General features: G+C 43.5%; 1 protein-coding gene across 2 annotated transcripts in view; it reads right to left on the bottom strand.

Moving 5' to 3' along the window:
* The window catches only part of LOC147750962 (cadherin-99C-like), a 172637-nt gene that overhangs the window by 131657 nt on the left and 16235 nt on the right, over positions 1–24745 (bottom strand). For both annotated transcript variants that reach the window (XM_086937395.1, XM_086937387.1), the window contains exons 3-4: positions 6019–6078; positions 5754–5846 (exon numbers count right to left, since the gene is read on the bottom strand). In XM_086937395.1, the coding sequence (XP_086793521.1) occupies positions 5754–5846; positions 6019–6078 (153 nt within the window). The remainder of the gene's footprint in view (positions 1–5753; positions 5847–6018; positions 6079–24745) is intronic.

Here is a 24745-nt window from a genome sequence, read left to right as displayed (position 1 = left end):
TGAGCAAAGCACAGACAAGGCAGAAGGCTTGAAGAACAGCGAGACCAGGAGCAGCAGGAGTCTTCCTTGATGCGGTCTCTGTTCCAGTCGACGTCTAAGTGTCCAGATGGTCGAAAAATGTCTTGGTTTCAGAGGTAGGTATTTTTCCATGATGAATCTGAGGAGCTACCCATGGGGGAGCCCTTAAATACCCAAGGAATGAGTTACAACGACTTGGGGTCCGTAGCAGAGGAGGCGCTGGACACAGGGGAGGATACTCCCCTGTACTTTGTCCACTTTCGTGCCACAGCAGGAACCAAGGGTTCCTGAACTGGCTCAAACTGGAGTATGCGAGGTGAGCACCAAATGTGCCCTTCAATGCACTCTGCTGGCGCTAGAAAGTGCCTCCACCCGGCCCAATACACCTAGTCTTGTCTGGGAAGTGGGGCAAACTCCATGTGACAGGCAACGGGAAACGGCCTCTACAACGAAGCCGTTTCCACGAAATCATTTACCACGCATGCACTACAACGCATGCGTGGTTACAACGAAAGGGTTTACCACGCATACCTTTACTACGAAATACGTAGTAAAGGCATGTGTGCTAAATGAAAAGAAAAACGAAGGGGGGTTTGGGGGGTCTCCCCCATAAAAAATATTAAAGGTCTGGGATAAAAAGGGGGCTGGGGGGGGTCTCCCCCCCCAAAAAAACAAAACTAACCTGAGGAGCCGAAGAAAAAGCAGAAACCGAAGCTGAAGCCATCAACGTCGTTAGGGAGGAAACGGAAAGTAACTTCCGCTTCCTCTTACCGACGTACGACCGATGTAACCAGAGAAGATGGAGGGAAGGCGAGTTAAAAGGTAAGGGGTATTTTAGAAAAATACATATATATATATTAAGGGTTAAGGGTAAATATAAGGAGTGAGGCTGGGGGAATGTAAGTGGAGAGTTTTAACCTTTATCAAGAGTATGCCCTCACCATGCATACATTTACAACAAAAAACGGTGTAAATGTATGCGTGGTAAAGGAATATTCGAGGTAAAGGTTAAGCGTGGAAAACGAATTCCGTTGTAACGCATGCGTGGTAAAGGCATGCGTTGCAACGGAATTCGTTGTAACGTCATACATTCACAGGCAACCTATTGCTCTACCGTCCCCTGCCTGAGCTTAGCTCTGCAGCAGGAGAGCAGAGCAGTGTCTAGCAACACTAACTTGCTGGCAGAACCTGAAACGCTATAACCAGGAGTACAGGGGGCTCCCCGAAGGGCCCCCCAGTACATGGGATCATACCTCCAACATCGGAATCGGTGTTGGGGTATGATTCCAAAATGTTTGATACCAAACATGACCAGGTTTGGTGCAGCCAATAAATAGTTAGAAATCTCGTAATGGCTGATGTCCACTATATGTCTTAAAATGGCTGACCGCATTTACAAAGCCTGAAGAATCAACTCTGGGGTTTGTAGGGATGTCCTACTCATGCAGTGGCACACTCACACTTAAAATCAAGCCTCTGCCCTTAGCACTGACAGGCCTTCCATAGGGGTGACTTATAGGTTTTAAGTGTAGTGACCTTAGATATAAGAAAATATATATCTGTTGTGAGAGGTGCAAGCACCACCTCTCATTGACTGCAGTGGCAGTCCTAAAGTCTGAGTTGAATTTTACTCCTGTGGGCGGCACAATACCTGCGCCAGCCCATCCATGGGAGACACCTGATGTACCTATGCCCTGGGTACCTTAGTATCATATACTAGGGACTTATAAAGGTAAACCTGTAGCCAATTGTGGAGGTACAAAAGTACTTACTAAAGCCATTTTGGGAGAGAGAACATGGATGCTGGGGTTCTGGTTAGCAGGATCCCAGCAAACTACGATCAAAACACACTGACACACCAGGCAAAATGTGGGGGTAACCATGAAAGCAGATCCTACTTTTCTACACAACCACCCTGAAACGTAAGGACATGAGACCAACCTTGCCCAGTTGAATCTTCATTTTCTAAGTGGAATTATCTGGAAAGTCCATCTGCGTTGGCATGGTTACTCCCAGGTCTATGTTCCACTGAAAAGTCCATCCCCTGTAAGGAAATAGACCACCTCAAAAGTTTGGGGTTTTCACCCTTCATATGTTTAAGTCATTAGAGGTGCTTACAGTCTGTCTGAACAATGAAGTTAGTGCCAAACAGGTATGACCTCAACTTCTTCAGGGTTCAGACCACAGCAAAGGCCTTCCTCCCAATAGTTGACTAAAGCTTCTCCCTGGGGATCAACCATCGGCTGATAAAAGCTACTGGTTGATCCTGGCCTTCTGCATTACATTGAGACAACACTGGACGTATTCCTATCTCAGAAGCATCTGTCTGGACAATGAATGGTTTGGAGTAGTCAGGACTTTTCAGAATTGGTGCAGAACAAGTGTAGTGACCTCAGATATAAGAAAACTTATATCTGTCGCGAGAGGTGCAAGCACCACCTCACACGGGCTAAAATGGCAGGCCTGTAGTCTGAGTTGAAGTGGACTCCTATGGGTGGCACAATACATGCTGCGGCCCATGGGAGACCACTGGTGTACCTATGCCTTCGGTACCTTAGTACCATATACTAGGGACTTATAAGGATACACCATTAGCCAAATGTGGAGCTACAAAAGTACTTACCAAAACCACTTTGAGAGAGCACAGATGCCGGAGTCCTGGTGAGCAGGATCCCCAGGCAAAAAGAAGATCCTACTTTCCTACACTTATACTTATCTTAGCAATCTATTATTCATGCCTCTAAGTAACTTTGGGCCACTAGTACTAGTTTCTTAAAATAAGTATAACTATAACTAGTGAGTTTTTATGGTTTTGTGTGGTTAAAACGTCAACCTAACTGTAACATCCTTGTAACCTTTGTTTTTTACAGTGAAAAAAACACACCCACACACCCACACACACACACACACAACTCCCCCAACCCACCCCACCAGTATTCATTCCTCACAATCCCGTGCTTGAAGAAGACATCACTACACAGTAGGGTTTTAGGAACTCCTTCCTTCCTTCCTTCCTTCCTTCCTTCCTTCCTTCCTTCCTTCCTTCCTTCCTTCCTTCCTTCCTTCCTTCCTTCCTTTTTGAGATTCTGCAAATAGATTCCTTCCTTCCTTCCTTCCTTCCTTCCTTCCTTCCTTCCTTCCTTCCTTCCTTCCTTCCTTCCTTCCTTCCTTCCTTCCTTCCTTCCTTCCTTTTTGAGATTCTGCAAATAGATTCCTTCCTTCCTTCCTTCCTTCCTTCCTTCCTTCCTTCCTTCCTTCCTTCCTTCCTTCCTTCCTTCCTTCCTTCCTTCCTTCCTTCCTTCCTTCCTTCCTTCCTTCCTTCCTTCCTTTTTGAGATTCTGCAAATAGAAGGGAGCAATCATTGCTCCCTACATTTGTCCATGAATTTAGTGGCCTCCTATTTAGGAGATAAGGCTCTTTCCTCAAACATGGAATTCCCAAAATACCTTACTACTAGGAGTACAGAAAAACATGTATTATTGTTGGCCAATTTTCAGCAAAAACTAAATTTCATTCAAGGAGCTGAGGTGCCGGCCAGTTTGATAAGCTGACAATGTTTACATAATTAGGCATATAGTCCAATGCTTAGAAGTTAAGTCAAACCATGCCAAACAATATGAAAATGAAAAGAAGGCTAAAATAAGTAAGAATCGATACTGGTTTGATGGAAAGTGTGGTCGTCTAAAAAGCAATATAAGGAAACTGGAATGATGTATTCATTTTAAGCATGATTAGTGTGATAGCAAAAAAACCCTGTCAAAACATTTTTGGCATGTTCTACGACATGGGACATAAAAGGAGTTAGGCAAGATGCAGTGTGTTGTCGATTAAATGTTGATGGCATCTGTGAATTTCTTTTTCAATAGATAGGGAGAGGGTGGACCAGTTCTCAATTATGACCATAAAGGAAACAATTAGGCCACTAAAACCTATCCCGGCTGGATAACTTACCCACTATTATAATTAAAACAAACACTGATTGGAGGCTAAGTTATATTGGTTAGTGCTTCAAAGAATCTTAAAAACAGGAATTTTTCCGGCAAGTTGAAAGGGAGCAAGCATAAAGCACATATAATAAAAGATTATGCAACTGCCCTATAAATCATACATTGGTAAATGTGCTATATTGGGGAGAGGAAAATTACTCTCCAAAATAATTGTAGGCTTTTTAAAAACATGGACAAAGATGGATAATATAATCCCAGTCGCCCATGTATTTTTAAAGAGGGGTACTCCAATGTTTTAGTCTGTGGTCTTTCGGATGAATGTCTGTTGAGAAAAAGGGTAGTTTATACTGTTGCTTCATGGACGTACACGCAGCATGTGATTTGGTGGACCAGAGATTGTTGTGGGATACGCTAGTAAAACTAGAAATCCTGAAAGGTCTACTTTTAATGATTCAAGAATTACATAAAGAGAATTGGGCACAAATTGAAAAAGATTTGGAGACTGTAACGAAAAATTCTAATCAAAAATGGTTTGAGACAGGGATGTGTGCTGGCTCTGCTAGTATTCTCGTTTATTTTTCGTGGATTTATTTTCAGTAGTAACAGCAATGAAGAGTTTAGTCCTAAAATGAATGCTTTACATATGCTGTGTCTTTTATAAGTAGATGACCTAGTCAGTATGGATCTTTAGAAGTAATTAGTAGTGTTTGACAATTATTGTTCTAAGAAAGGAATATAATAAATATTGAAAATAACCAAAGTTATAGCATTTGGAAAGTACCTCTGTATTACATATAAAATTTAGGTAAGATAAAAATAGTAAAAAGTATAAATATTTAGAGATGTGGTCGGGAAGAAATTGCAGAGGAATGACCATATTGATTTTTAAAAGTAAGAGCCCTTTCCTCTGTGAGTTTGCTTAAAAACGTTAGTAAAGAATATGGCGATCCATCTTTAAGACCAGTTTTAGCAGCGTACCCAGCTATGAATGATCCACAATTCCAATATTGTTCTGAATTAATATGTTTAGGCGGTCAGTCTGATTGAGATTATAAAGAAGGTAAATACCTGAAGAATTTGCTGACCCTACCAAAATCGACAATGATTAAAGCTATGAGAATTGAAGCTAACCTAACAGCTTACAGCTACTTAACCTGCGCTGATGTAATAAAATTCTGTGTTCGGAAGAGAAACAGTACAGACCCAAAAACTGCAAAACTCTTGCCAAATGAGATTACAGACAGTGAACTAAAGTGGGCACAAGAAGTCAGGAGGATATTATACAATATATGTAGTAGGTTGTCAATAGAATTGGTGAATACAAACTTCCAAGTGATGATATCTGAATCTGAGCTTTGATTATTAACTAAAACATGTGCCAGGGAAAATGATTTGAGGATCTTGAGTCATTAAGTGTAGATTAAAATTTTAAAGCAGAATAGAGACGTTTTTCCTTATACTCAACTTAGCTTGAGACAAGCAGTGCTAAAGTTTAGAATTTGGCTAAATCAATTCCCCTTGTGCTCACAGAAAATATTTTTAAGGCCAAATATTCATAAGTATGGGGTTTTAGATCGAAAGACGATCTGCAGAATTGTTCATGGATATAGGGTATCTGGATGTAACCTGTGCAATAGGAAGGTTTTTATTAGTTGTGAATTACTTTTTAAAGACATTTGTTTAACTGTCACTTTTGCTTTTCATCAGTATTTTATTATATATTGTGTATGCATTTTGCTGTTTTGAAAACTATGGTCTCAATAAGCTTATTTTTGACTGATTACTCACCTCACTGATGTTCTGGGCCATGATAGAAGGCTCTAGAAATGAAGGCCTGTTGTCATTTTCATTCAGAACCTGGACAATGATTCTGTACTGGGCCTAAAGAGACAGAGAGATGAAATCAAAGAGAGGTGGACGAAGATTGGGATAAAGTGAGGTCAGAGGATGAGGAAGAAGCAAAATAGAGGTAAAAAAGATGGAAGAAAAGCTCTTTATTTCTAAATATTCAATCTTGTTTTGGAGGCTTGATGAAGAAAAGAAAATTGTATACCTTGGTAACTCCTTCCTCAGAACACGTTAGTGTGACCATCAGCACTGGAGATTCCAGGGCCTGTAAAACAATAGGCACAACTCGTAATATATGTGATATAGTGAAAATTTGTTTATGAAACCACTGGCATTGCCATTTCTGTAATTGCCCTGCCCATCAAGTGCTCTCAAGTTCCCCTGTAGGCGTCCACCCTCCAAGATCCATGCAGAAGAATATACCATGCTGCCATGTCAATGCAGGGACCTTAGGTCTCTCAGACCACCTTACTCAACAACAGCTAAGCTATGACTCTGGGCAAGACACTTGGCCCATCATCTTCTAACCCCTGCTCCCTAGAAGTGAGAAGAAATCCCATACTTCAGCTGTCGCCCTCAGTTGCTTGTGCAAATCCCTGGTCACTCTCCCTCCTTGCATGAAATGCACCCCATGGGTGTGGCACTGAAGGCAAATGTCTGTTTTGTTTTCCTCACCATGATAGTGTGAATACATGGATCATTTGATCAAGTCAGAAAAGTAAGAACCAACACAGAGGTTATGGTTAGTGGAGGTGCCTTTACTTTGGGTTGTATCTCGGGTGTGGAATAGGTTATCTCTCTCCTATCACAGGACAAACAGGTTTACATGAAACACAAACCAGCTGCAAAGTATGACAGATTGCTAGATCTGAAAAAGATGCAAGACCTGGGATCCCCTCATTTCATGATTTACCAGAATCCCCCACTCTGCTACAGAGCCTGTGAGTCACCAGTTGGTGACAGTCCTGATGGTGCTTCTCGTGGGTTACCCTAAACCTCACAGGTCTGCAGGGAATGATGTTAAGGAGAAAATGAAATGTGAGGAAATCGCAATACTGCAGACATTAGTAGAGAGCAATACAGAGCGATACGTGGTTAAAGACCAAAAAAATATATGCCTTGATTTCATGAAGATGCAATGTAGGTTACAGTTTCCAGAAAGCAGAAATACAAGTTCAGCAGGTTTTCAGTTAAATAAAAAAACATGTTTACAAGCCTGGAAACTAATATAATCTCAGCACACAAGTAGAGTCCATTCTCATGTTAATTGAGGCATGGTTTAGAAAATATTGATCAAAGGTGGCTTTAGTCTAAAGAATACAGAGTCAGATAAGAAGTCTTGGGAACAGAGTGATAACAATGAATACAATAGAGGGAAAAACGGTTAATGTTTCATTAAAGCTTTGTTAGAACTATGCTAAACAGAATGTAGAGAAACGGTTATGAGGTTAAAGGACACAGGTGATGTGATATTATTTTTTGTTTAAATTTTTTTATTAGGGCTTTTTACATTTCCAGGATAGGTCACAGAACAATCAACATAGATGCCATCATTACATGACAATTACAATTGTGGTTCAATGACAACAGGTTGGCCTTTGTCTCTTGGGTGTGACAATGGTGCATTGAGTCCCTGAACTCATCAGTGGGCTATCTTGTTGCAAAATACCATGTCTTAGTGTACCTGATCCCTTGGACGATATAATTATGGGGTCGTGTGGAACTGTTACCCCTCCGTCAGTGTTCCACCCTACTCGGCTTATGCTAACAGCAATGTTATATGTAAACGTGTCGGACTTGAACTTGCCGACTGAGGCTAAACTGGGATCCGCGGGTGGGGATATCCCCCGAGGAGGTGTAAGGGAAGGAGGGGGAGGAAAGTAGCGTTAGAAAGGGATAACAGCAAGCAGAGGGGGCGCGGCCCTTCCGGGTGGTGCCCCTTCGGACACCGCCCGGTGGGAGTTGGCGGTGCGTGCCGCGGGGGGGCTAGCAGGACAAAGGGAGGGGGGAAGATCAGCGGCCGTATCAGATGACCATATCTACAGGGTAGGTTATCGTGGTGCGTCGACTACTCTACAGGGGCGCTATGTGTGCAGTAGTGGTCGGGTCCGTGGGCTGGGGTCCCGGGGGGAATCGTCAGATTGGGACTGCGTCGGCTCTGAGGTGTCTCGGACTGTCGTCTCGTGCTTAAACTGTATCAGCAGGTGTGCCCACTCCATAGAGATAGGGTGTTTGCATGCACCTTTTACCTCTCCATCTCTTAGGATCTCTTCCTCCGCCGCACCCCACTTATTTACTGCTCCCACCCCAGTCGCTTCTGGCGGTCCCGTAGGGTCCCTCCATTGCATATATATATATATATATATATATATATATATATATATATATATATATATATATATATATATATATATATATATATATATATATATATATATATTCCGTTTGGCCAGGAGGATGGCCAAGGATGCAAACCGCCACTGCAGCTTCTCGGATTTCTTCCTCTTATAGATACCTAGGGCGCAAGCCTCCCAAGTGGTAATGTGTTGTAAGTGTATCAGAGTGTGCAACGTACGGTATACCTTGTTCCAGTATGCTTGCAGGGACGGGCAGCCCCAGAACATATGTTGAAAGGTTGCGTTCAGCAACTGGCATCGGGGGCAACGGAATTCCATGTCGGGATAATATTTATGCAGCTTGTCGGGCGTTAGATAAGCTCGGTGTAAAATGTTGAACTGTATATTTTTGAAACGGGCGTTCCGGGAAACTTTTTTGGGGTACTCTAGCGCCCGTGTCCACTCCGTGTCGTGGAGGACTCGTCCTATGTCGTCCTCCCAGGATTGACGTAGCCTGTCTAGAGGATTTTCAATGAGTTCCTGAATGGCCTTGTAGTGCCATGTCACCAGGTGCCTGCCCGTCCCTATGCGCAGTATTGTGTGCAACACTGGGTGCGTTGGGGGTTCTCCCGCCCGCGAGTCCCAGTATGCTCGGCTGCTGTCTATCAGTTGTCTATGTGTTAGAAATTGCCCAGGAGGGAGGTCGTACCACTCGATCAGTTGTTCGAATGTCTTCAATTGTGCCTACTGGAACAGAGCTTCCATTCTGACACCCCGCTGTCTGTCAACGTCTGCAGGTCTCTGTCGGTGTAATATCCCTCTTTCCGGGGGAAGCTTACTAGGGGGAGCAGCGGGGAGTATGGCGGTCGCTCTTTGGATAGTCTGTGGACGCGCATCATGCACTTGCGGTCTATGGTGACGTGCACTGGGTACGTGCGGTCTGACTTGGAGCCTGGCATCAAGATTCGCCGAAGGAGGGGTAGAGGTAGCCCCCCGTTTTCGGTGACCGTCTCTCCCATCTGCCTCTCCGCTATCCAATAAGACAGCCACTGGAGCTGCGCAGCTAGAAAGTATGATTCGAATGATGGGGCGCCCAGACCTCCACTCATAGTGGGTAGCTGCAGAGTGCGTATGGCTACTCTGCGTCGCCCATCCCCCCAGATCAATGTTGTTAGGAGTGTGTCCAGCTCTCGGAAGAAGGACCGAGGAGGAATCACCGGGAAGTTAGTGAAATGATACAGTAGTCTGGGAACCATTATCATTTTGACAATGGCTGTCTTCCCTATAGGCGCCAGGGGGAGTGTCTTCCAGAAGGCTATTGCAGACCGAAGGCCCACTAGTGCGCTGCGGTGGGTTCACAGGTGATGTGATGTTGATGTAAAAGTATATTATTAAATTGTGTATTCTTTGACCTGTTATTGGCTTTTTAAGACAATTGTGTTTAGGTCATCACTTTTTCAACTATATAAGCAGCTGCCTGCAAGCAACAAATTGAGATCAGCTTTTCAGCTCTGCTGAGGTAACTGGTCTCCAGGCCGTTGTGGTTAAACCTACTTTTGCCTTGTCATAGAAGCCTTGTCTCTCTTTATTCTTGTTTCCCCCTAAATTGGGGGAGCAGAGCCAGGAGTCCTGTTTGCTGTCAACCTACTGCTGTCATGTGAAACAACCTCCTCCCCATTGCATAGAATACTGCACATTTATGACGGGGTAAGCAGACAAAGTGGCACCTAAAACGTCTGCATATTCACAGGGGACAGGTAGGCCCCTTAGATTTCTGTCTTTAAGGTAAGGACAAAGTGGACCCCGTTCCATGTTTGTATATGATATGACTTGTTTCTTTGGCAATAGTGAAGGTCAGTGAAATGGAAATCGGTTATCGAATGCAAGATTGTGTATGAACATTGCTCAATATTAGGTTAAGGCACACAGTATTCGGTAGGGTGTTTTTTCCAATATAGAGTTGGAACTGGTCAAGTGTGGGTGATTCGAAAGTTTGAAGTCCAATATGTGTTCCAATATGTTGACATAGAGGAACGGCTGAAAGGCTGATGTCGCTAATTTACCTCCAGTAAGAACTGAACTCTCAAATCGCTACCTAGACCTAATGTCTGGAAGTCACTCCATGGCCTATGAGGCTCATGGTTTGAGGGTTGCCCTCTCTTGAGCGTGGAGGTAAGTGCCCAATGGCTACTGACCTAGTATATAGTTTAGTGTAAAAACAACTGAGATTGATTTTAGAAATAGTTAAAGTGTTTATATTTTAAATATCATGGTGAAGAATGTATGTATGTACATGTAAATAGATATGTGGCCACAGGGTAATGTTTTAGAATATTATCATGCATAATGTATATCTTAGAAATAAATTGACGAATAGTGTAAAACTTTGAAATAGGAAGTTTGAAATGGGTAAAAAAATAAGTGAATAGATAAAAAAGCTAGGATATTATTATAAAAAGTTGCTAGAAACACGGGAACTAGGTAGACTCCCCTAGAACATATGGAAAGAAAAAAAACTTTCCTGGAGAACAGAAAAGGTTACAGAAATGTTGAAAAGAGTGGCTTATGGCTACCCAGAAACACACGTACCCACTGGCCAAAGGAAGGGACATTTGATAATAAATATTAGAACATACTAGCACTTACCTTAAAAAATAATATACAGGAGTTAAGTTATAGAAGCGAGAAGCCGCCTTAGCCTTGTGGTGAATCTTTTGTGAGAAGCCTAAAAACTCTTTAAATACTGACACATCTTCTACCTTCTCTGCTCCCCCACCCCCAAATGACCCTACAAGTAACTCTCCCTAGTTACCTGGTATTTATCTATTAGCGCAGAGACATGAAGCTGTGGTGGAGTTTGAGAATACAGAGGTTATGGCCCTTACACTATCTCCAAAGGTATCCCCTAGTGTTGCCCTATAGATATCAAGGTCAAAACCCCCAATGCACTCCCAAACAACAAACGTGTGGGTGATTTTGAGGACAATTAGAAACACAGTTCACGTTATAGTTAGATTGGGTCTCTCCACAAGAGGTTAGAGGGGAAGGTCCAGGAGATGTTGACGATCGGTCACATATCTCATCAGCAACATCACATTTGTACAAAAAAAGAGCCATACATGAAGGGTAGTCAAAGAGAGGGTGCCTAACCCACAACGGAGACATTCAAATGATACAAGGTGGAATGATTATGTAGATAGGGCTGTTGGTATGGCCCGATGGTCAGTACCTTGAGAAAAATATGAGGACTTTCAAAAGACTGAGGATGATTTGCCACCTTGGCAAAAGGAGAATGGAAGCCAATAATTACACCAGAGACCATTCAGAAATGTTGTCACGAAGTGAAGATAGAAAAGATGAGAGAGATGCAGAGAGAGAAGGACAGTGAAATAATATATCAGAACTATTTCAGGGAAATTATGGGAGGATGGCAGACAGCACAGATTCAGTTCATTGATACGCAGATGATAAGGGTGAAATACTTCAATTTCAGGAGACTAGACACCCCACCTACAACATTAGCACCCAAGAAAGGCCCCTCATTAATCTTGGCCATAGGGCTAGATCAATGGGGTCTCCTAGTCCCACTAAGAGTATGGTGCTTTCTCTAATATTAGCAACGCGAACAACAGAGCTCGAGCAGTTACGGTTTCAGGGAACGCAAGGTCAGCCATATCCCAGAAAAGGATCTTGTGAGGTTACAGAGGGATTGACGCTACGTGACAGACCAATACCACAGCTGAGTGTTCATTCGGCTTTACGCTGCAATTATATCACCCCCAAAGAGATAGTTGCCCAAGAAGAAAGCAGTTGGTATAATGTCTTAACCTATACAGATAATTAAGCAGGATGTCCCTTTGGTGCCATGTAGTGCAGCGACAAATTATGGCAAAAATCTCATTATTTAAGATATCTGAAACAGCCTCTCTGATTATGCCAGGGCTCATACCATAGTAGTGTTTGAATACTTGCAATCCCCTTATGTTGCCACGTTTCCGCAGATCTACGTACTGGGGTTGAATGTAGAGATAAGCAATAGTTCCAGGGTTAGAATGCCCTTTTGAGTCTGTGCAAACCTCCTACTCACTTGTATGTTTAAAGGTTTCCAACAACTCTTCTCTAATTGATTCCCATACTGAGAAATGCGGGAAACTTACTCTTGACAATGGCAGACGTAAACCTTCTTCAAGAGTTGGGAAAAAAGTGGTTGGGAGGAAAGTGAACTTGCAAACACTCAGATTTTCGTATGAGCAAATCGGCACATGCAAATTTTCTTATGCTAAATGCAGTTCACCAATATTTTCTAGGAGTACTAATTCTTGTCAATCAATAAATCAATCAATCAAGGCATTTATATAGCGCACTACTCACCCAGAGGGTCTCAAGGCGCTAGGGGAGGGGGTCCGCTACTGCTCGAACAGCCAGGTCTTGAGTTGTTTCCTGAAGGCGAGGTGGTCCTGGGTCAGGCGGAGGTGGGTCGGGAGGGAGTTCCATGTCTTGGCGAGGAGGTAGGAGAAGGACCGTCCCCCTGTGGTGGCTCTTAGGATGCGGGGGACGGTGGCGAGGGCGTGGCCGGTCGATCGAAGCTGGCGTTTGGGGGCGTAGAAGTTGAGGCAGCTGTTGAGGTATCCTGGTCCTTGGTTGTGCAGGGCTTTGTGTGCGTGGGTGAGGAGACTGAAGGTGATTCTCTTGTTGACAGGGAGCCAGTGCAGGTCTCTCAGGTGTCCGGAGATGTGGCTGCGACGGGGATGTCCAGGATGAGTCGTGCTGAGGTGTTTTGGATCCGCTGGAGTCTCTTCTGGAGTTTGGCGGTGGTTCCGGCGTAGAGGGAGTTGCCGTAGTCCAGACGGCTGGTGACAAGGGCCTGGGTGACCGTCTTCCTGGTCTCGGTGGGGATCCACCGGAAGATCTTACGTAGCATGCGCAGGATGTTGAAGCACGACGAGGAGACGGCGTTGACTTGTCTGGTCATGGAGAGGGAGGAGTCCAGGATGAAGCCCAGGTTGCGTGCGTGGTCCGTTGGCTTGGGTGCGCTGCCTAGGGCGGGGGGCCACCAGGAGTCGTCCCAGGTGGAGGGTGAGGATCCCAGGATGAGGACTTCCGTCTTGTCCGAGTTCAGTTTCAGGCGACTGTTCTTCATCCATTCGGCTACCTCTTTCATCCCTTCGTGAAGGTTGGCTCTGGCGGTGGCGGGTCGTTGGTGAGGGAGAGGATCAGCTGGGTGTCGTCGGCGTAGGAGATGATGTTGAGGTTGTGCTGGCGTGCGATGGCTGCGAGGGGGCTCATGTAGACGTTGAAGAGGGTTGGACTGAGCGAGGAGCCTTGAGGAACGCCGCAGATGACTTCGGTGGCTTCAGATCTGAACGGGGGGAGGCGGACTCTCTGTGTCCTTCCGGCGAGGAAGGAGATGATCCACTCCAGTGCCTTCTCCTGGATTCCGACGTTGCTGAGTCGCTGCACTAGTGTACGGTGGCAGACAGTGTCGAAGGCCGCGGAGAGGTCTAGGAGGATGAGGGCTGCTGTTTCTCCGTTGTCAAGGAGGGCTCGGATGTCATCGGTGGCTGCGATCAGGGCGGTCTCGGTGCTGTGGTTGGCCCGGAAGCCAGACTGCGAGAGGTCGAGGGATCCGTTCGTCTCGAGGAAGGCGGCCAGCTGCTTGTTGACAGTCTTCTCGATGACTTTTGCAGGGAACGGGAGCAGCGAGATGGGGCGGTAGTTCTTGAGGTCGGTGGGGTCGGCTGATGGCTTCTTTAGTAGAGCGCTGAGTTCGGCGTGCTTCCAGCTTTCCGGGAAGGTAGCGGTGTCGAAGGAGGTGTTGATGATGTCCCGCTGGTGTGGTGCGATGACAGCGTCGGCCTTGTTGAAGACGGGGTGAGGGCAGGGGTCGGTCGGAGATCCGGAGTGGATGGAGTTCATCGTGCGGACAGTGTCTTCGGTGCTGATTGGGGTCCAGGCGCGGAGGGTGGTGGTGGGGGGCGGTGTTTCGGTCATGGCGTGCGTCGGTGGAGTGCTGAAGCTGTTGTGTATGTCCGCGATTTTGTTGTGGAAGTAGGAGGCGAGGGAGTTGCAGAGGTCTTGCGAGGGGGTGATGTCGTTGTTTCCGGCGTTGGGGTTGGAGAGCTCTTTGACGATGTTGAAGAGTTCCTTGCTGTTGTGTGCGTTGTTGTCCAGTCGTTCCTTGAATGCAGATTTCTTGGTTGCGTGGATGAGTTGGTGGTGTTTTCGGGTAGCGAGCTTGAGGGCGGTCATGTTGTCCGGTGTTGGGTCTCTGCGCCAGGTTCTCTCGAGGGCTCGGCAGATCTTCTTTAAATTCTTGGGAATTCGCGAAAGCTGTATAGCTGAACTTAATGCAAGGACATATACCGTGGGTGCACTTTTGAGACTTTCTTTAATAATTAGACCCCTAATTTGGTCTGGCGTTGACCATAGCGTTTATTAAAATTCTCTCTCTCTCACACTGTATCGGCTTGCTTGACTGTGAGTGACAACATTCTGTTCTTTCACAAGGAGCATATCGGCACACAAAGTAGCTTTGCACAAAGTGCCAGTAACTACTCCGGCAGAGGGTGCTTTTTGAGACCCAATTTTATTTTTGCTTTTGCCAATGTTTGTTATAATGGTGAGGGCTCCGCAGTTCCCACATCAATAAGGTTTCACAAAAACCATGAGAAAACAATTCACACATTGACAAAACTAAAAAGCTGACCACCAATTTCAGACCCACTGGCTTTGCAAATGCTTGTTTATTTTTGTTTCCCATAATCTTATTGAGCTGGTTATACTGATTTTCCATTATGAATATTTTGCGAAATACTAGTGTCCATCAACACATGTTACTAAATGATGCTGCAAAGAAATGGTACCTGAAATTTTACAGTAGTTTAGCAAAATGTATTTTTTTCCTGCTTTCATTTTTTATGAACAATTTATTTTGAAAACAAAGAATCATCAATCTTGCTTTCAAGCTTCTGCAAATATTTGCATCAAATAAGAGAGCATTCTGGGAGCATCATACATAGCCTCATACTGTTAAACTTTGAAAACGTGTTCTACAAATTTTTATACTGGAACCACTGTCAGTAGTGCAGAGCTTACAACATTTACTTAGAGCGCTCACCCTAATAATAAGGGCTTTCAATTAATGAACCATGAATACAAGTTTGAGCAGCATTAACATATGGACGCAAATATTACCTTATCTGCAGACAGTGACCTTCACTGATCCATAATTTGGTACTGCTAACTGGCAGCCAAAGGGTTTGTGCTGCAGGGGGTTGGACCTCCTTTTCCAAAGGACAAAATACACATGAAAACTTGTTGCCCTTGACCCAAACCAATATGTCCTTGGTATCGGGCTATAGGAATTCCACATACCTGCAGACTGGGATTATCCCTGTCTCCTCTGAACATATGGCAAAAGTATGCCAAACAGCAGAATCCCCAACATCCCTTTACCCCTATACACCACATACCAGTGATATATAAGGGACCTGGGACACTCATTGTGTTCCCTGACCACAAATGAAAAAGGAAAATCTTTAAAAAATGTTGCCACCACTTACAGAGGGAGCAGGGAAATGTATCAGGACCGTTGAAAAACAAATTGCAGGTGTCACCCTGGCAATAGGGGACATAAAGAGTCTACTTAGCTCCTTTATAGGAGATGAGACAGACACTGTCATCCGCAAAGCTGGAGTGAAAAATGTCACCCTTACTGAAACCAGATGTAATGAGTCCCAATTTAACTTGGTTCTGACAGTAGCTTGGGATCAGCTGAGTAAAATGTATTCTGATAGGCCAGACATTGGGTCTCTCATGGCTCAATCAATGCGGTCAAATGAGGACCCAGCCAAATTCCTCAGCAGGATGAAAGAGAAATGGATTCAAGTAGTAGGCCAAGGTTGGGAAGTAACAGGAAGAAATGCTGTGTTGTTTTATAATGTCGCAAAGAAGGATTTACCCTCTGATGTGCTGGATAGTTTAGACAACATAGTGGCATTGAAAGCCGAACCTTGGATGGAGATGCAGACACACATAATATTTTTTCTTTTAAGAAACAAGAGAAATAGAGGAACAAGCAGGAGGTAATGGGGAGGCATCAGCCAAGTTAGTGCATCAAAAATAAGCAAAGAAGGGAGCAACGGACGGGGCTGTAGTAGCAGCCATGGCTCAGATGACTGTGATATCTGTGGGTCAGGTCCTAGAGACCGCCAAACAATAGTACCCTCAACAGCAAATTAATGCAAGGGGCACAAGGAGGTAATAGAAGAGTACGCAGTGGTATAGGAAGGGGTAGGATAGGCCCCCAGACTATGGGTCGGACATGCCCATTATTTTGATAAATATGGGCATTTCATTACTGACTGCAGAACCAAGAGATGGGAGGAACACAATGGAAGGACAGGGGTTTACAATCAGCCAGGTAATGCAGTAATGCAATCACAGGTAAATCCACAAATAATATTTTACCCTAGGCCACACAACAAAATACATACCACCCAGTAATGCCTCAGATGTAACAAGTACTGCTACAGCAAATTTATCAAGCACCCCCAATGGCAACTTCAACTCAAGGAGTGGAGGACATCCCTTCCAAACAAATTACATTGGGGGATACACTCAATGAAGTTGCATACATAGAAGTCCCATGTGTCCAGTGTTGTCAGTGATGCACAGGCCAAATGAGTAACCCACTGGGATGGTAGCTATCAATAATAGGAGATATGCATTCCTCATAGATACTGGAGCAACTCGATCTTGTATCCGAGAAGGAAATATTCCAATTTGTAACAGTTCAAAAGACACATAAGAATTCTCTGGGGCGGTAATGAGGGTTCCATTCACTAAGCAGGTAGAGATGGAAATAGGGGGAAGGTATGTTGACGGCAGCTTACTATTTTCTCCAACTGCCCCAGCAAATTTATTGGGAAGAGATTTTATGGCTAAACTAAACATGACTATACATTTGGAGCCGATGGTACTATGTTCTCTCCACAGATGGAATTCCTCCTTCCAGGATCATAGCTGTAACAGTAGATTATTCTACTGGAGATCAAATCACCAGAGCTCCACCCACTGATATAGAGGAATTTACTACAGCAATATACACAGTAGTAGGAGAAGCACCAGAGCTATTGAGAAGAGAGGTTCAGTTACCCAATGAGTTTCTTTTCTGACAACAGGGATAGGATTCTTGAATATCGGACAGCGAGTTGTTGCTACAAATAGAGGCCTTAGAAATAACACCAACCTATGGCGCTCTGATCACTTGTGATCATAACCACATCCTATGGGTATGTGCTATATTTATTGAGCCAGGTAAAACAGTCAAAGAAATACTGAATGACCAGCTATATGTTGATGATCCTAAGAAAACAATTATAGTTTTTCAGGATGACCTACTGTTAAGGACAGTATTGGAAGGAAGGATGCCCAGACCAGGTACAGCCTTTGATTCTGTCAGAGATGCAGGTCTTTCCCAAGTACCAGATACTCTGTTGACCAAGGGTCCCCATGATGTAGGTCTTATCCTCAATGACATCCCATTCAGATTAGCATTAAAAGAGGGTGGTATCTTGCCTAGGGTGAGGCAGAATCCCCTATCCAAAGAAGCAGATGAGGGCATTTTCTCCACCATACACACATTACTAGAGCAAGGAGTAACTTATCCTGGAGTATCTGCTTGTAACACCCAATTTACGCTATTAAGAAATCTTAGGATAATACTTGGCAAATTGTTTCAAGACCTGTGCCCCCTGAACGATGTAGTAGTACCAGAATCCCCCATTGTTCCCGACCCTTCCATTATTTTGACAAACAGCCCTTGGGATGCTAAGTTTTTCACTGTCATAGATCTTAAGAACACTATCTTTAGCATCCTTCTTCACCCAGAAGTAATTATTTGACAGCATTTCCCTATCGCGGGACTCAGTATTTGCATTCTTGTATGCCACAGGAGTATTGTGAATCCCTAAGTATTTTAAACAGAGTGGTGAAAAATGACCTGCTAAACGTTCAGTGTGACAGTACTCTGTTGTAATATGTGGACGATACATTAGTCTGCAGTGCCACACAACAACAGTGTAGAAAAGATACTATATTACTTCTGGGCACTCTTGGAGCGAGAGGATATAAAGTGGGGAAAGAGAAAGTTCAGCATTATCAGAAGGAGTTCCACTATCTAGGGCAATTACTGTCAGCTTCTAGTCGACGAGTGACCCCTGAGAGAGAAGCATCTTACACCAAATGACGGAACCAGAGACTTAAGGAAATGCAGACTTTCCTTGGCCTCTACAACTATGTGAGGAAGTGGATCTTTGACTACAGCACTTTAATAGCATCCCTGCTGACCTCTATTAAACAAGCAAAAGACAGATACGCTAAAATAACACAGACACCAGAAATGAGGGAACATTTCCAACGATTAAAAATTGAGGTAACAAACATCCCAGTTATGAAGACCCCTGACTACACCAAAGAGTTTGACCTATTCTGCCGCTGCAATGGTCAAGTGATGACGGCTGTCCTCACACAAAAATATCCTTTAGGACACTAACCCATTGCGTACTTCAGTGGTCTGTTGGACTCAGAAATGCAGGGACATTACCACTGTGAACAAGCCCTCGCCAGTGCAGCCCTTGCGGTATAGAAAAGCTACCCCATTGTCATATGGTCACCCCAGACACTTTATGCGGAACATGCAGTGTTTGCCATCATTCAAAAGGCCAAGACTACCCTAACCACACAGAGAGTATCAGGGTATGAGGTAATGCTGTCACTCCCATCCTCCAAAATGGTAAAATGACATAAAATGAACCCCACAACATTATTTTGCGCACTGTATATTGGATCCTGAGGATGATGCACACAACACTGTACCATATGTCCCTAATGAATCCAGACAAGCAACAAAGGATACCATTCCCCGAAGTATTGTGTATTTTGTTGATGGAGCCTACACTATCAACCAGGACACAAGAGTAAGACATACAGGTGCGGCTGTGGCAGAGCACAGCAGCATGATTCCTCAGACACCCTTCACATAGTTGAGCAGCTAACACTGCCAGCACATTATTCTGCACAAGCAGCATAATTGATAGCCCTAATAGCAGAAGAGGAAAAGTTATCACCATCTATTTGGATTCGTCTTATGTAAATACTACAGTACATTCCAGTGTCAAGAGATGGAGCAGAAGGGGCTTCCTCAAATCAGATGGGAGCCCTCTTGCGCATAGGAATCTTTTAAAGGCCTTAATAGAGGCACTTGCCCTACCACAAGCAGTGGCAGTTATGAAGTGTGCGGCACACACAAATGCACAGGACTTTGTGCCTCTGGGAAATGCATCTACAGGTTGGACAGCTAAAGATGCAGCTAGGAACACACCCCGCTCGGTACCATCAGGTTCACAATATATCTCAGTCTTAGTGGCCCAGTCTGCCTCACCACATGGGCCAGATTCAAACACTACTACAGATATTAGTAGACTTCATTATGCTGAGACATGACGTTTACATCTTTGAAAACTACAGGAAGCTACTCTACTGCATGAGAAAAAGTTATGGGAGGTTAGAGGGTGCTCCCAGTCAGGGGAAGATTTTAGTCTGTAGACAAATATCCACAGGTAAATCAGTGATGCCTCAGGCTTTACCCATAATAGCCCTTGATCAATTGCACTTACCGGCTCACATTTCAAGAGATCACTTGTCTATGCAGAACAAAAAAATTGGTTCGTTCCTAACCTGCATGAGATGCTTACTATTCATAGTTGTACCATTTGCCAACAATTCTCCCCAAATCCCACATTGAAGGTGATAAATTCCACCATACCATGACCACAACATTGATTTTATTGATATGATTGATCGATGTATCAACTATTGCTACTTCATAGTTGTTGTTAGTTGTTTTTCCCAGTGGGTTGAAGCAAGACCCTGTGTCCACTGTGATGCCAAGTCAGTTGCTACTTTCCTGAATTGTGAGGCGATTCCCCACTGGGATAATGGCACACACTTTGTTAATTCTAGTTTTTTACATCTCACAGCAATGCTGGGAATAAAACATAAGTTGTCTTCCATTTACCACCCCAAAGTAATGGAACTGTAGAACAGCTTAATGACTTGCTGAAAAAGATCAGTGAATGATGTGCCATGTTGTACAAAAAGTGGTTGTATTGTTTACCACTAGCGCTATTTTTTCTTAGGAACATACTTAGTTCTGACCACCACCTAACTCACGATCAGATATAGACAGGAAGACTCATGAATACGTAAATACATGACACTAGATGTAAGGTGCAAGCAGAAAGTAAAATCGAAATTCTGAATGATAAAATGCATGTTTATCTTTCTGAATAAATGAAGGCTGCAAAGGTAATTTCCAAACATGCAACCAGAGGAAAGGAAAAATGCGCCACCGCTGAGGTCGACCTCCTAGCTGTACAAATAGGAGATCAAGTCTACAAAAAAACATTGTCCGGAAATGCAAGGATCCCAAATTTGAATGACCTTTCTTTCACTTTATGCCAAATACTGCCAGCGACATAAAAGGGAAAAGAGGTAGGAAGATGATTGCAGCTGTAAAGACCCCCCACCACCTCTGCTTTGGCACAATTTTTTGATTCTACAAGTAGAAAGTTTTGTATTTTTGTTTTATTTTTCCTTCGTTGTCTTTTTATGCTGCTGTTGTATTTCTATAGTGATGCATGCTCAAGAACTAATCAGTATGTCACACACCTGCAAAGAGAAATGTCCACACATACTAATGCGTCTCATAATATTCAAGCTAGATAACATGTGGTGTCAACACATGTTAGGAATAGAATTAGGAAGCACCAATGTATCATGCTTTGTTTGCTTACTCAAACCTTAAGCCACTGGATCATATAGATTACACTCAACTAAAGAAATACCCCCGGGAACAGCTTTATGTGTCTTAGACTTTTACCTCTGTAGGATTAAGGCCCAAATGCAGCCGACACGTTAGATTAGCAGATTTTAGAGTTAATGCCACAAAGCATGACTACCTAGTTGACATATTACATATCCTTACAGACAGGCAGTACATTAAGGACAAAATAGCATGAATGCAGAAAATAGGTCATCACAAGGCTACCAAATGGATAGAAATGGATCTAGACTTCGGCTTCTTAGGAGTGACACATCTGCCCACCGGGTGCAATAATTATTTAGTAAACCCTTGGCCTCCAGATTGTGTCCGTAGGCTAGGACTCAAAGTTACAGGATCAGTTTATGCCCATGACCAATGACATTCCGATATTAAGGTTTCCTGTAGGGCCATGTCCCTATGGAATTGCACTGACATTAGTCAGAATTCAATGGGAAAGTGTGCACATATATAGGACAATAATATTGCATGATACACTTGGGTGGAAATATATCAACTGCAATACCATAATAGATAACGCTGACATGCAGGGGGCACCTCCATCCTCATGCACTATTATTAGCAGTGCAGAGATCTGCTATACACCCAGTTGCCACCTAACTGGAATGGCCTCTGTTCTTTGGTTACTTTGCACACACCAATCTTGGTCATTCCGGGAATTAATATTTCCAAGATTCATGACCACCCCATTTCACCATCACCAACGGAGAAGAGCTGTATAATATTATGGCACTGCTACCTAGAAAATTGTTCCCCAAAAGCACAGGTTGTTCAATTATGCCCAGCTGTTTTTTGGAAGTGTCCTACCATTCGTTCAGGCAAAAGCAACTGCTTGATGGTTGCAAATAACTAGATGGGATCTAATGAAGGTGATCAATGCCACAAAAGACGGATCCAATGCAATAAAAGTAGAGCTGCATGCCATGAGAATGATGATCATGCAGCACAGTTATGTACTTGATCTTATGATGGCCATGGAAGGAGCAGTATGTACCAAGATAGGGACTGCTTGCTGTACTTATGTCCCTGCAAATGATGCGGACAATGGAACATTGTTGGAGGACATACAAATGTTGCACAATTTATAAAAGAAAATGCTGGTTGAAGGAAGTGGCCCAGATGAATAGTTTGAGAGTTAGTTTGATTGGTTACCATCCTGTATGTCGGGAATGTTTAAAGTTTTATTACCGCTTACTGTGTTATTACTTTTGATATGTTGTGTTTTCCAATTAGTTATGGCTTGCTGTAAAATCATGAGTGCAAAGGTGGGAGGGATGTTTATGATCAGGCCGCCTACACAAGTAGAAGATGCTCAGGGTAATACATAACATTTGATAGAAAGTGCAGGTCCAGGATTAGAGGAAGTAGTTGAAATATCAAGTAGAATGGGGAATGTTAAGGAGAAATTGAAATATGAGGAAATCGCCCTATTGCAGGCATTAATAGAGAGCAATACAGAGCAATACATGGTTAAAGAGAAATATATGCCGTGGTTTCCTAAAGATGCAATGTAGGTTAAAGTTCACCAGAAAGCAGAAACACGAGTTCAGCATGTTTTCAGTTAAACAGAAAAACATATTCACAGCACACAAGCAGAGTCCATTCTTTTTGTTAATCAAGACGTGGTTCAGAAAATATTAATCAAAGGTGACTTTAGTCTAAAGCATAGAGAGTCAGATAAGAAGTTTTGGGAAGACAGTAATAAAAATTAACACACTCTGGGATAGACGGTTAATGTTTCATTAAAGCTGTGTTAGAACTATGATATAGAGAAAGTAGAGAAAAGGTTACAAGGTTAAAGGACACAGGCGATGTGAGGTTTATTTAAAGTATATTTTTAACTCATGTATTCTTTGACCTGTTATTAGCCTTGTTAGACAATTGTGTTTAGGCCATCACTTCTTCAATTATATAAACAGCTGACAGCAAGCTGCAATTGAGATCAGCTTTTCAGTTCTATAGAGGTGACTAGTCTCCCGGCCGTTGTATTTAAACCTACTTTTGCCTTGCCAGAGAAGTCTTGTCTCTCTTTATTCCAGTTTTCCCCCAACAATGAGGACCCTGAAATAATTGAGGGCTGAAGTGAACAGTGCAAAACAGCATTAATTTCAGAGATGATGTGAATTCTGGGAGCCTCTCTGTCCAAGACTACTGCAGAAGATACATAAAATAGGTAATGGGCACTAAACTAGGCCTGGGCGAAGTTTGTGGAGATGTGCTATGCAGAGCTCTGTGAAGTGCCGAAAAAACTCAGCCATGCTACACAGGATTCCGTGAGCGAAGGAATCTGGTAGGTCATGCTGTTTGTGCAGATTTTTAGCACCAGGATTTTCTCCCACGCTGTAAAATCAGCACAAATGGCATTACACGGAGCGCCAGAGGGCGCCACTTCTTTCTGCCTCTTGGATAGATTATCTACTCGAGCGGCAGCTTCCTCAATGCGACCAGTGGCGATCTGCCGCGCCCACCCTCGTTCAGAAATCTCACCGGGAGGTGGTCAAGCAAGCGATTTCTCCAATTCACGCTTGCCAATGTAACATTGGTGAGACACGTCAGAGAAAAAACCCTGCTCTGCGTCACAAGCTTTTCAGAACTGGCAAAACTCCGCAAACCCTGCTGGTGGAGTGGAATTCTTTGCAGAACCCTACAATAAACTAAACCATCCAACATGAGCAACAGTATTACTGTAAGCATATAAGGGAGAACTTCAATGAAACATTATTTTCCCTTGGGCAGAATTCCATTAAAACAAAACTCTCTTTTTCAGAACCCAGGGAAGAGCTACTTACATCTAAAAATACAAATCACATGCTACTGCTGCATGGATTATGCAGATGGGAACTCTGGAACTTGGCTTATTTGCCATGAGGCTGCATTAAATGCATCCCCTTTCTAGATTACGTCTAATGACAGGGGGGCTCACTCTATTCAAATTCACATTGCTACATCATATCCAGATGTCTTGCCTTGTTCCTGAAGTACCTCATCAAGAATGCGGCATTCAGCTAAGTGAACAGATAAGTACTGGAACTAGGTATCTCATTCCAGAGAATAATCAATCTCAGCCTTGGGAGGGAAGGAATGCAGCCATATGGCCTTCCTCCTTCTTCCCTTTTCCTCTACATTGGTCTCAAACTTGATTTTAATCTCAAAATGTACACTGGGATCTTCTTTCTGAAAATAGTGGGAAAACTGTAGTTGCTCCAAGCTTTATTGGTACGATTAGCTATATTTAGGCATCTCTAAACAACAAATCAATAGACTTCATACCAGTCAAATCAAACTGCAAGGTTTATACCCTTAGCCCCTCAATTTGCCTCACCTAAGAATATTTTGTTTAAGATTTGTTGTCTCTCAGTTACTAACACAATAATATTTAAGGTGATTTGTTTGTTTCACAAATCACCTTTCTAAAAGTCGAATTAATGAAATTCTCACATTTTCAGCTTTTATGTTCTTCATCTTCCAAACTCCTTGTTATTCCTCGATTCAATAAATCCTCATTTGGTGGTCAATCCTTTTCAGCTTTTGCCTCTAGACTGTGAAATGCTCTTCCATCTGACCTAAAGTCAATTCCATCCTATTTTCTCTTCAGGAAGAAACTCTAGGCCTATCTTTTCTTGCTTTAATTTTACCGTGGTGTAGTATATCACCTTACAACTTCAGTGTGTTGAGACCACAGGGTATGAGTG

This window comes from Lissotriton vulgaris, chromosome 1_1 (assembly GCF_964263255.1).
Source record: "Lissotriton vulgaris chromosome 1_1, aLisVul1.2, whole genome shotgun sequence".
Classification (NCBI taxonomy): Eukaryota; Metazoa; Chordata; class Amphibia; order Caudata; family Salamandridae; genus Lissotriton; species Lissotriton vulgaris.
The sequence above is the reverse complement of the archived record's forward strand: the minus strand, read 5'-3'. Positions and strand labels throughout refer to the sequence as shown.